Source organism: Apostichopus japonicus, chromosome 9 (genome assembly GCF_037975245.1).
Source record: "Apostichopus japonicus isolate 1M-3 chromosome 9, ASM3797524v1, whole genome shotgun sequence".
Lineage (NCBI taxonomy): Eukaryota > Metazoa > Echinodermata > Holothuroidea > Aspidochirotida > Stichopodidae > Apostichopus > Apostichopus japonicus.
In genome coordinates, this window is record NC_092569.1 from 26,248,609 (window position 1) to 26,262,021 (window position 13,413).

Genomic DNA, 13,413 nt, shown 5'->3' on the forward strand with positions numbered 1-13,413 from the left:
AAATTAAAATGATTTTTTTTCTGTATTCACGAATCAGTACATAAAATTGGGCAAAACAATGACGCGGCCTTATATTTTTGTCCCCTTATTTCGAATATGAATTATATAATTACTTATCGTCGTATTCCTTCTTTCTTTTAAGGAAAAGTCGCCCAGGAAAGAACATGGGCACGGAACCAAACTACCGAACGACTGATCCTCTCTTTACCCCAGTCCCCTTGCATCGGGAGTGTGACTGTGTGATCATCGTCGGGTGTGCATCACCATTCCCCTCGAAAGGGAGCAGATATTACACGTATTCCTTGCTACATATAATTACATGAACACTGGATAACCGTATATCAACATGCACACTTGACCACGAAGACTGTTGTTTGGATTGTCAATATATAGACTAACCCAGCCACTGTGTTGTTGACATTACCAATTAACGTTATTGACATGGACATTGTGTGTCTGTTAGGGAATTAATCGATCGTATATGTAGGCGACCATCTTTAGACCTGTTGGACACACTGGTGGATTAACCGGTTACATAACAATCTAACAATCGATTGCGGTTACCCCAGCTTTCTGTTCTTTCCATTGTAAATGTCTTGAAGTGAAAGGTTATTATTACAGCTTTCAAATATGCTAAGAGGTCAAATAATGGTCACACATGTTCCAAACTGCAGCACACAGTGCAGTGTGTATATGCTACCTTAAGATTGTTAGTTTTTACTGTTATTAGTTTTTTTTTTTCATCAGTCTAATGATATATAGATACTTCTCAAATAATTTCGAATTAAGGCCTATATATCATCCCAACCAAGAGAGCCAGTTGGCTTTGTGATATCCTTGCCATACAATTTTGCTCAAAATTCCAAATAACTATCTGACTTATACTATTATAGAGAGCAAGTGAGGTTAATTTATCCAAGAATTAAGTTAAAAATTACCAGAACAGATCAGAGATGGTCATCTCTTATTTGTAACAGTACTCACCCGTGGGCGCTCACCAGTCCATCCCTTAAAAATTGTTATTAATGAATGGGAATCACATGACATTGTTTATACACTGTGAACTATTTTCAAAACTTATAGCCCAAGGACAAAGTCATCTAGTATAAATCACGGAGAATAAGGCCATTTGAGATAAATTGTTAATCATGGCACTTGAAGCTCAGAGTGTGGAAATTGATGAATGTAGGCTATTTTTTGTTACTGCCCTAATGCACAAATGGGCAGTGGCGCACCCCCCCCCCCCCCATCGCCCACCTAACCCATCGTCAGTTGGAAGAAAAACCTTCTAGTTAGGAATCTAATTATCTATTTATCTTCAGACTTTATAAACTAAATATGCTACAGAATGCTCATTTCCCATCTTAAATATGAATGTCTTTTCTGCAATACGCCACATTCGTAGACATTATGAGACCCCATTCCCACAAACCAAACCAAAGCCCATGCCCACATTTTGTAATCGTTACTGCATGAATAATCATTATCGTAACTTCGAATCATAAAATGACTATATATACTCTTCTTTCTGTTGAGAAATATATTGTTTCTCACATTAAAACCATTAACATTTCAATTGTCTATACTAATGCCGAATGAAAGTTAAGTATTTACCGGTCTTCTTTGACGTAATTTGACGTTTTTCCACAACAACAGCCCTAATTGGCTGAGAATCCCCATCCTTCCGAATGTATGGCCAATCAGCTGCGACGTACAACCATAAAGTTTGCTTTTAGCTCTTTAGGTTTGAGTTAGACAACAGTGACTGGCGTTTTCCTCCTGCAGATCAAATAGAAGAAAAGGTTTCTCAAAATATATGTGAATTTTTTATTCCCTGGCATAAAGTGGAGAACATGCAAAGAAGTCAATAACACATGGTTCGCGACACATTAGGATCAACCATGACTCTTACGTATAAGAAGGACTTGTGACGTCATCCGTGGAGACTGACATATCACCTTTTATAGTGTCAAACAGGTCCTCGATATCAACTGACATTAATCATCTCACTTTTATCAAAACTTTTCACAGAAACTGATCGTGTATTTTAACAATGGCCGTATAACTACGACCGGTTGTCCGCGCTGACCTCAGAGAGCGGGCTGTTGTTTTTCTCGGCTGCAGCGGCATCCATTAAAAATAAAATAAAGAGAGAACGGGCTATCCTCCTTAGTTTGAAACCATCATTTACTGAGGCCAACGATGAGTGATGCCAACGATGAGATGATGAGTGTCTATATCAATCCGCCAACATGTTCAGGAAAGATGCAAAATCACATCAGGAGAACATATTTTTGTTAACATTTTTTTCGAATAAAATCTTTTTTTTTTTTTTTAACATTTATATGGGGCTTGGATGTTGGAGTTCGAAGCTGTAATTACATGTGGTGCAAACACTTGGTCAATTGAGGCAATTTTAGGGGGGTCCAATATTAAAAAAAAATATATATATATATATTTATGTATATTTTGTTGTCGCAGAAAATCAACTTCGTGTCATTTCATTTGTATATTGCTCTATATAATCCTAGATCTGTGTTCTCATGCCATGATCCAAGGTGAGATGCTGTCGATTAAAGGTGAAGTATTAAATATATTGATTGACGTATTGGACCGTGGAACATTGTATAGTCCTTTGCTATAGCTGCCATATCGCAGCTTGGACCCAGTAGCTAACATAATGTTGAAACTCAAAATGGGTTAGAATGTATTCACTTTATATCATGGTGTCACTGTCTGATATTTAGGCGGGGGGGGGGGGGTATGTAATATATATGAGGTATGCCTTAAATGATTCAGACAATGTATACAAGTCTACGATCTGCAGGCGTCGGGGTTTTTTTTTTCTCTTTTTTTTTCTGTTACCTAAAACGTACAGATATATACACATACATCATGAAACACTTGCTAAACAGTGAAAGGAAGTTCCCACTAGCATTCAGATTGATAAATGACCGTCAATTAGTTACTGTACAGGCAAGGTATGGGAGACACTCAATAATATTTGCTGACCAATATGCAGTAATATATTCAAGGCTTATTTCAGGGACGACTGACGATTGTTAGCCTGCACTTATCACGTGTCTGTTCTTTACGTCTACTGCCCAAGAAAATGAACAAGAAAAAGAGAGTGTTTTGTTGTCTTTCTTACTGACAAACAGCGAAATCCAGCAGTCTAGTATTTAAACAGTAAATAGCCTGAATTTCGAGGCCTGATATATTACGTAATAATGTATGGCGTGTCAGGCTTATGCTAATTTGTGTTTTTATATTTCGTTTTTCACTGATTGCAACGGTCGTGTTCTGCTATAGGCAACTAATTAAGGACACACAAGATAGTGTTAGTCTAAAGCCATTGAATCTGCGTGTACAGTATAATAATTATAGATAAGGGGGTATGCTAGTGCTCTCTTCAGCCACTGGAGCTGTACGTATGTACTGTATAATAATTATAGGTAAGGGGGTATGATAATGCTCTGTACAGCTCGTTCCTTAGCAGCAGTCTCTCTCTCTCTCTCTTTCTGATTATTTCATTTCATTTATTCAATCCAGTATATATATAAAATATTTATAAAAAGGAACACAAAAATAAATATATTAAAGGGTGTGAAGACTCGCGCAAAAAGAAACGTCTAATGCCGGTAATCTGACCTAGTTTCGAATGAGGTGTAACAGAAGTTTTAAACACCACCATCGATCCCAGAAAAAAAAAACACACATAGCTTGCTACCGTCGGTAATTAGACACTAGTGTACAGTCAGTACATACAGCTGCAGTTGAATACGCACAGGTCCAGCTAAAGATGACAAATAAGGTATCACGTTTCAATACTGTCTGCATTTTGTATTGCGACACGAACAAAACGTCACTTGCAAGCAACAGAAAGTTAACTTTTTCAGATGGCCGCACGCGGTTTGGGGCGAGTCTTCAATGCCTTTAATAATAAACATTAAGATGTTATAAGATGTTAAGATGATATAGGATTAAAAAAATTACTATAAATCAAAGGATCAAAAAGCTTAGATTGAAAGAATATTGCAGCTGAGAGGATGTACAAACATACATCGATACTACATGCTCATATACGGGTCACCCAATAGCTCCATGTAATGACCAGAGAGATTATTATAAAATAATTATGATATCACAGCAGATGGTTCTGCACGACAATGTGCTTTGATAAGACACTCAGCATGAGGAGAAAAGGACAAAATTACCATATTAAACGATGATCTATTTGAATTGTGGAAACTTCAAAATATCATGGTTTGATAGTAATATTGATCTAAATATCGTGGTTTTCGTTAAATTGCTTATTAGATAATATTTCGGTCCACATTGAATTTGACCAACTTCTTTTAGTGTAGTGTAATCTGTAGCCTACCATGTAAAATGAGCCCCTACATTCTAACTACCATGTATGTCCAGAGGTTCGAACCGGTTAGGAAGGTCGTAATTCCAACGTAGGCGTGTGTCACCTGTATCAAACAATACTAATTCTGTTTTTGGTGACATATTTGCCTTACTCTAGAGATGTAAGGGATGTTATAGGCCTATATATATATATATATATATATATATATATATAGTTTATATATATATATATATATATATAGTTTATATATATAGTTTATATATATAGTTACAGTATAGGCTTAGAAAGACGTATATGATCAGTTTAAAAGCAAAACTTCTGAAAGTTATAAGATCACGATAAATATTCCCAACACAGTTGATTGAACGTACGGTATACAAATATTGAATCTGTCTGCCGAATAATAAACAACAACAAAAGATAGAAATAAGGAAAACAGCGACCTTAGAACGTGGGCGAGATTGTACTTCTCGATTGTTATATTAAGCTGAATATAAAAGAACGCATGTAGAAACGGTAGAGTTACAAAAGGCTAATTTAGTACAAAACCAACAAAAATTGTTGCATACCTCTGTTTGGTCATATCAAGTATTAGGATGAATGGGTCTGACGAGGAGGGAGAGGGAATGGTCAGGGGTTACAGCCAACGATATTCTAAAAGTCATCTAATGTATATCATGCATGTGTGCCACCCTCATGTATTGCATCACTTCCCCAGGCCACGACATCCGCTACTGACTGGGGGAGGGGGGGTCCTTCCTCCCCGTACTCCCCTTCCCCAGGCCACAGAACCCTCTCTGGGGTTGAATCGCCAAGATGATAACGTTGAATATTGGGGTCACCAAGGGAAACACTTAGAAATCGAGGGCTTTACGTTCGACCATCCACTTACAGCATTCCCCTCCTCTTTCAAGTAACCTGGGGTATACCTTCTTCTTCTTTATATCATTCATTTGTCAAATTAATAAAATGACTGCCTAAGTAACAAAAATCAAGTTCTAGCACTGATATTACAAATCACCCAGGAAGTTCAACATCAAGTTCGAGGAACTTGGGTTGGGAGTCTTAAATTGTCCGCCGAAGCAGACAATTCCGATGGGAAAGAATTGCACAGAATTGCAGTCACTGAAAATGGCACAGGAGCAAGTTCTTACTGACGAGTACTGCTTTCAACCTAGCTTAGACGTTTTGTGAATAAGCGCGGAGGCATACGTACCTCCGTGTGCGTAGATCAGGTGCGTAGATATACAGTATCCAACGATGTTAAATGTTAGACGTTAGAAGTATACAGTATCCCATGGCGCCGGGGATATAGCCTCACCATGCACTGGCAGACATAAGGTTACAACCAAATTCTGGTGTATACAGTATACATATTAAAATATATAACGTTTTCTGAAGAGGCCTTGCAGAGGTATCAGGCGCGGATCCAGGGGGGTCCAGGGGGTCCGGACCCCCCTGCTCTTGGCCAAAAAAAAAAGAGAAAAAAAAAGAGAAAAAAAAAGAGAGAGAAAAAAAGAGAGAGAAAAAAAATAACTAAATTAAACGCCAATTTTAAACATGTAGGACGTCAGAAGGGCGGTTAGGGCTTACAAGTCAGCCAGGTGTGTCTTTTCCGTCAAATGAACTATAGTGTGCACGCGTGCTACACGTGCAAAAAATGCCTAAAAATTGTTCTCCGATCAACAATGGGCAAGGAACGTCTCACAGCTCTTGTTCTCATGAACACGTATTATAGCACTCCTATCGACACTGACGAAGTGGTCCGAAAGTTCATTGAGGAACATCCACGGCGTTTGTTCTCTCCAATCTACCATGAATAGATCATCAATAAAACTAGCTAACTCGTACTGATGCAGATACATTTTCGAGTGAGTTTTTGTAGGTGCTTTGAATGGCTAAATTGAAGGGGGTTCCCTGTTGTACTTAAATATCCAAGAATTTCACAATGGATAGAGGGAAACCCACTCCCCTTAGACCCTAGGATCACTGGAGGCCAAACCCCTCACCCTTCCAGAATCCTGGATCCCGCCCTGCATCAAACAGTGGTGATGGAACGGGAGAGGGATTGGTGGCTAAAGGCATTATGATTTTTGTATCATCTCAACTCATCTGATATGTATTACCATATTTCATAGATTGTTTTTTCTCATCAATTGAGAAATTGCAGACATGAGATCCATATTTTCAGGCTAGGTACATGCAGCTTAGAATACTCGGGAAGTGCCGTTTCCGGCCATCTGGGGGGGTTTGTAAAGCCAAAAATGTTCTGGTACGCTCCGCGCCAACCGATGGTGGCGCTCCGCTTAGATAGTCTTTCGATCAGGCGCGGCTGGACCAGTCAGACCCCCCCCTGTCAAAAATCCTGCATCCGCCCCTGGGTATACGCACAGAAGTGTATAGGCACCTAGATGCACAGTAACCTGTGGAACCGGGGATTCAGTCCCACCCCCACCCCACCTCTACTGGCAGACAGAATATATCGAAATCCTAACTTAAAGATACATTACATAAGTATATAACATGTAGGTGCATGATTCCTAGAGTAAAACTGAAATATGCAAAGGCGCAACCACGCATACTTCAGTAACGTAACGTATAGCAGGGTGGGGGTGGGGTGGTGGGGTGTGATTACTTCCAGAGCAAAATCAGGGGGATCATCCCCTCCCCTACCCGACTGGCAGATAGAATACACAAAACAATCCTAGTGTATAGTACATCAATAAATAACATATATGAGCATGACAACCTAAACAGTCGAAAATTCTTCAACAATGTTTCAAAAGTAGCAAAATATGGCACCATCATTTGTATGTAAGCACCCTCCAGTTACCAATTCTAACAGTGGAGGAACCACCCCACCTCTGGACGACATAATATTTTATCCCGTCCCTCCCGCCCCCCACCCCCATTGGGGAGAAGTACTTGTTTCGAGTCTGCCATTGACACTTTCTAGAGTCCTATAAAAAGCACTATTTTCTTATCGACCTCTTATTACGTTTTGCAGGTACAGTACGGCACCAAGTTTGTATGCATTGCTTGGGAGTATTCGCGGCACTCCAAAGTAAAGTAATGACTCTTGGGTTAGTTCAATTTAGTTTCCGCATAGATTAAAGGAAGACAAAATGGTAAACACAGAAATCTGCATGCATTCCTATCGTCATTATACAAACGACCGTTAAAAGCCAACCTCTTAAAACCTTATAAAGCATTTCTTAAGCACCCCAAAAACTGGCATTCTTAGAATCTCAGATGTTGACGTATGTAAGTCACCTGTTGTAGAAAGTTGCTACGTAAAAGTTTGGGTAATACGAACTGTATGGAAATTGAAGATGTTATTTCACACTACCAACTGATCAAATTACAATGTTTATTACGGTATAAACAATAAATTGACCGCCTCGGTACCCATGTGATACCAATTTCCCTTTTAGTTGCGAAACTTAAATTTCCTCAGTAACCTGCCAAATTCGCCCCTTTTTTCAAGGACCCAGCGCCGCCGGTTGGAACTTTGAAGGCGGTAACATCATGACCCAGTCCGCCGGCCCTTGTATATAGAACCACAACAGTAGGGCGACATAAAGCCAGACCTATAATGGTAGGCTGTATGTTAAATATGCAACGATTTTAAATGTAACAATAATGAAACGAGAAGAATAAACCTCAACACAAAATCATCACTGCATGGCCAGCCGTAGAATTATACAGTACGCATATCTTCGAACTGATGCATCCAATTCTTAAAATTCGCGCGTAAGTATTCATAGACAAGAGAAATGCCAATTACACATAATTAACACACAATTAATGCACGCATAATTATTGCATTCACCGTATACTCACATAAGGCAACGGCGTCCCTGCGGATGGTGTACGTAATTCCTACGAAATTCCAAATTCCCTGACCAATTTTTGGCATGAAAAGGACAAATACGTTAAAAGAAAATCCCGGACTTCTACTAAATCTTTGATAATCCTCTTTCAGATCTGTAAATTCCAGACAATCTTTTCTCCTTTTTAGAATCCTATTTACATACAGCAGGTGCAATATAAAATGACTGGTAGGTCCATCCAATCATGCATGTGGGACCAAGTTTACATACGTGGCTGTAATATATTGTATCGGTACCTTGGAGCTAGCCGCAGACATGGTATGCATCATACTTGATTACCTTATGCCATTTGCACGCTTGTTCTTTTCCTCTCTATTCAACGTTTGCTACCGTGCCTATTCATGCGTATCGGTACACAGTGCCAACTTTTATCGACCGAGTGATATGGTTCAGCCTAAACGTATAATGATACAATACTTTAGAAAAAGCGGGAGAGGAGAGGAGGGGGGGGGGGTGATAGATAAAGCATCAGGACAAAGTATCATGAGTGGGGGGAGGGGGATGCATACAAAAACGTACAAGTGATTTATCTTAAAGCAAGTGTTTTTCTAAACCTTTTAAAACAGGTCATGTATTTGCAGATTGTATATTTATGTCAGTCATTTCCATGGTTTGGACCCAGCTATAAAATCAACGTCTTTTAAAAGGTCTTTTATAACGTTTTGTTTCACGTGAATATTGCTACTAGCAACATTAAAACAACCTTAATCACTTTATTCGCTTTACACTCGACTTCGTGAATATAGTGATCTGACTTGAAAGTTATATTAAAAAAAGTTGAAAAGAGCAAAATTATGAGGCTTTTTGGGGGGGGGGGGATGTGGAATGTTATCCCATCCAGTGACATCAGAATTAGTAGCCTTCCGCTTATAAGTTTTTCATTTTGAGAAATGCGTAAGATGCAGGCCTCAGAATGCATCATGCATTTAACTTTTTTTTCTTTATTTTATTTTTAAAGGGGCTTAGCTAGACTTCTTTTCTTAATGAGGTTGGGGTGTGGGGGGGGGGGGGAGGACAGGCATAACTTATCTTCTAAACTACTTGGGGAAGTTGTTTATCATGAGGCTCTCTATATGACATAAGCTAAAGATGGTATTTCGGTTTGAGTCTCTAGCTTTTTAATACAACTACTTCTGGTTGGATCAGAGGAATACAACTAAAATCAACACTAACATATACGGCACTTTCTCAAAATATGATCGCAATTGGCCAAACCAAAGATATCTTCATAAGGCATATAGATGAACCGACTAAATGTGCTTGAATGAACAATTGTTTGATACATTTACAATTGGATTTCGATAGTATTTTCAACCAAAACACGTCTTTTTACATCAGTATTTCTATTACAACTACATCATTATAATATATATTATAGCTGGCTAATGAACATACAATACAAAGTCCTACAACATGAGTGTAGCGTCGAGCGAAGTTCACCGAAACAAGTTCTAAGCAGGGGGAAGATGAACAGCCGAAAAATTGAATAAGTCTCAACTTGTCTTCGAACACAGGCGAGAGGCTATCTGAACATACATGGCTCCCGGCTTCGTAAAATAAAGTGTAGTCTGTAGAGGGGAATAGATGGCAAATGATACCGCGAGTACCGGTATAAAAGTACAGAATTTCTCCTCTTGATGTGAGTACCGGTACGAGTAGAACTGTGGCTCTAAGCAAGGGTAAGTAATTCTGCATTAGTTCCTGTTAAACTTCTCATTGAAAATGTCTTGAGAACGAGTATACAAAACCACAAGCAAGCCTTATATGAGTACAGGAAACTATATATGCATGCAAGACCATGAGTACACCGATATGGGTATACTCAACACAAGTCAGGAGTTTAGTACCGCTTCGAATGTAGATCAACCCTACCCCCCTACCCCCTACCCCACCAACGCCCCTCTCCCCAACTTGCATATTAGCAGTGATGTAAGCAACGTACCTTGTGTCCTTTCAAGTAAAGCCTTTGCAACTTGAAAGAAGTCTTGTAAAAGTTGCCTTTTACCGCTCGCCGGCTCCAGAATCTCGTCACTTTCCCTTGCACGTGTATAGGCTGGTCTTTTGGTAACAATTTTTTTTTGATGTACGCCAATTAACAATTATAAAGAAGTAATACAGTTACTATATCGCTTATATACAGTTAGTCTTGTCTCGATCCGCGACGGAACAGGTAGGTCAAAATGTTAAGTTTGTAACACATTTTAAATACAGTATCACTTCCGGACGAAATGGAAGATGACCGTACTTCCATATCTATCTGCACGGTATATATATTGTACGGTATACTGTTGGAGGTTCCAAAAATAAATATGACAGAACAAATAGCAAGGATACACAAAGCAGATATCAAGCGGAACTAGATATTCAGCATTGTTTGACCCGATGTGAGTTTAACAACAAAACACTATATTAGAAGAACTTTAAGCCATGGCTACAGCACATGTATAACCATGGTACGGGGCGTATACATGAATTTAATAAAGAGCGGATGTTGTCCTGTGGGATTGAGGGCGACTTTCTTGTAGAGGCTTTGCGCCAGAGGAGCGGGAGGGGGTCGGGGTGGGGTGCGGGTGGGGAGGGGTGTGTGGCCTCTTGCCCAGAATTGGTGCACCCTGGTGAATATTTAGACTACAAAGTAGGTCTTAAATTGCAAGGTTGCGCACCCTTATAACCACACTTACTTTTTATATATATTTTTATTTGATGTTGTAAATGGGCTGACGGGCAGGGGAGGGGGGGGGGGGGAGTCAAGCTGTACAACACACCAATCCCCTCCGGGATTCGCGCCTATACATGGTTACTGGATATGGATAGAGTATACAGTTCATATGAAAATTCGTTCTGCTTAATTGCATTACTATCTATTATTTATGGGTACCGGTGCTCGAGTGTTATCATTGTGGAAAACTCCGTCTATAATTCCGTTCAAGACCCAAATGAAATAAACCTACTTAAATTACTGTCATCGCTATAATAAAAACTGAAAGCGTCTCTTATGACGTCAATAGGGTGAATGCATGATGTATACTGCCTTTTGGAACAATAGCAGTTTGTTATTCACTTCGGATCACTGCCGTAAATAGACTGAGCTGTCACTAAATACGGCTCTGGACTGGTTGATGTTCTTACACGGCGCCACCATTTTCTTTTTTTTGCTGTAAGTATTGTGGCCTTCTCATGCAAAAATCTTGAGTTTGATTCCATAACAATTTGAATCGAAACTTGTGATATCTAAATGATAAATTAAAAATCATAATTTCAAAGGTTCAAATTAAGAGCGTTTCAAATAAAAGAGACGCCCACCCAAAAGAAAACAAAGAAGCAAATTAAGATACCTGGAATAAAGATCCATGTTATAGGCAATATAAAAAAGAGACACAAAATTATTCACTTCTTGGGGTATGAGCGGGTGTGGTGGGGGGGGGGGGGGGGGTTAGTTAGTCAACCCCTCTAACCACTGGCAGACAGACTATACAGACAATCCAAATATACAATGCATCAATATATAACATGTATAGTGGTACAACCTAAACAGTCAAACATTCTTCAACTCTGTTTCTAATGTTGCAAAATATAATACAAATTTGCATCTTAACACATTGAATTTAACAGAATTTCTCAAAGTGGGGGGAGCTACTCACCCCTCCATACCATCATCGGCCCCTACCCCCCCCCCCCCCCCCACCCCGAACTGTCAAAAGGTTCTTTGTACTCCTTTCTAGTGTGCACTCAAATATTATCTTTTATTCTCAACCAAATTAATTATTTCATTATTATATCATATTCGTTTGTTATTCGATTTTTTTAACTTAACTTCTTTGTTTAGTATTTGCTTATACATGATAAAACATGAATTAAATATTTATTGTATACGGGAGCAAAACCAGAAAAGTTATGCTTATTTTTGGTTCCCTCTACCATGCATTCAGATACTCTATTGCTTTATTTCGATTTCTTTATTGTTACTTTCACATTATTTGTTATTGTATGTATATTTTTGTTTTTGAATTGGTAGAAATAAATCAATCAAATCACACTGTACAAAAAAGGTGCCTGCGTCCTGATCTAAAAGAATATCGAAAGATCCTATTGTGTATGTAATTATATGGCTTAAAGCTCAACTGCGTTAAATGTTCCCAAAAGTAAACCATCATTGACGTTTTAACTATTCTCTTTGAGTCGCTCGCGAAAGTCTATATTGACATTTAGATGAGTAAATGTCTCTCAAAGGGTAACCAACAGGTGACATATTAGGGTCCTTGTGGCAAATTAAATGCGTCAAACAAGTACCCCATCACAGATTTGATTTTGTATGGGGGTGGGGCAGGGGAGGGAACTGGGTGGGGCGTGCTGGCTTAGGCAGGAGTAAAAACCAGTGCTGAGGAAAGTACCACGTTTGTCTATACACCACGTCCGCATAGGACCCATTGTTCTGTAAAGAATTCGGGGAGGGGTTGCTCTGTAATACCACGAAGTAGTCTCGCAGCAAGGGACTTGGGCACGGAGGATCAGTCGTTTGGTTTTCGTGGACAGGTTCTCCTTTAGGTGACTTGGGCGAACATCCCCTGATATTTTATGTGTGAGAAGCTCCCGCCCTTCCCAGAAGAACTCTGGGTTGCACCCTTGACCAGTAGAAAACCATTGACGAACAAATATATACATCCCTTGCGATATTTTGACAAGTAGCGACAAGCTGAGGGCGCTATTTCACTAAAACTTCTCTGTCAGTCAGTTATGGGTTTAAATGGGGGCGCTATAAAGAATTTTTCTTCATTCTCGCCATATGAATCTTGACCAGGACCAAACCAAGAGTTTTGACATTACGTGGTCACATATATGCATTCATCTTGTTTAAGCTTTGAAGCCGTCAAATAGAGATTGCGCAGGGTTTACGCTCCCCGTTGATTGGCTGAAACAGTCAACGAATGTTTCATGGTTACCTTATCGAGATGCGAGGCAACTTCACAGTGGTGTGTGTCCGAGGGTAGGTGGGTACTACCGAAAAGAACAGGGTCAACAGGGATTATGAAAATTACACTACTTCATCTTCACAACAAGTCAGAATACCCCCTCAAGACTCCCAAAATGACCCATGTATGCTGAATACTCTATGTCTCGTTTCATGTTACAAGTTTCTACAAATAT

The 13,413-nt window shown here is 39.4% G+C and overlaps 1 protein-coding gene across 2 annotated transcripts in view; it reads right to left on the bottom strand.

The window, feature by feature from the left end:
- LOC139973228 (uncharacterized) overlaps positions 1–10,569 on the bottom strand; it is a 127,150-nt gene extending 116,581 nt beyond the window's left edge. The window contains exons 1-2 of one of the 2 annotated variants that reach the window (XM_071979763.1): positions 10,211–10,569; positions 1,615–1,779 (exon numbers count right to left, since the gene is read on the bottom strand). In XM_071979763.1, the coding sequence (XP_071835864.1) occupies positions 1,615–1,680 (66 nt within the window). In that variant the 5' untranslated portion in view covers positions 1,681–1,779; positions 10,211–10,569. Of the gene's footprint in view, positions 1–1,614; positions 1,780–8,218; positions 8,573–10,210 lie in introns of those variants that run through there. The other variant, XM_071979762.1, reaches the window with a different exon arrangement.
- Positions 10,570–13,413: the final 2,844 nt, after the last annotated feature.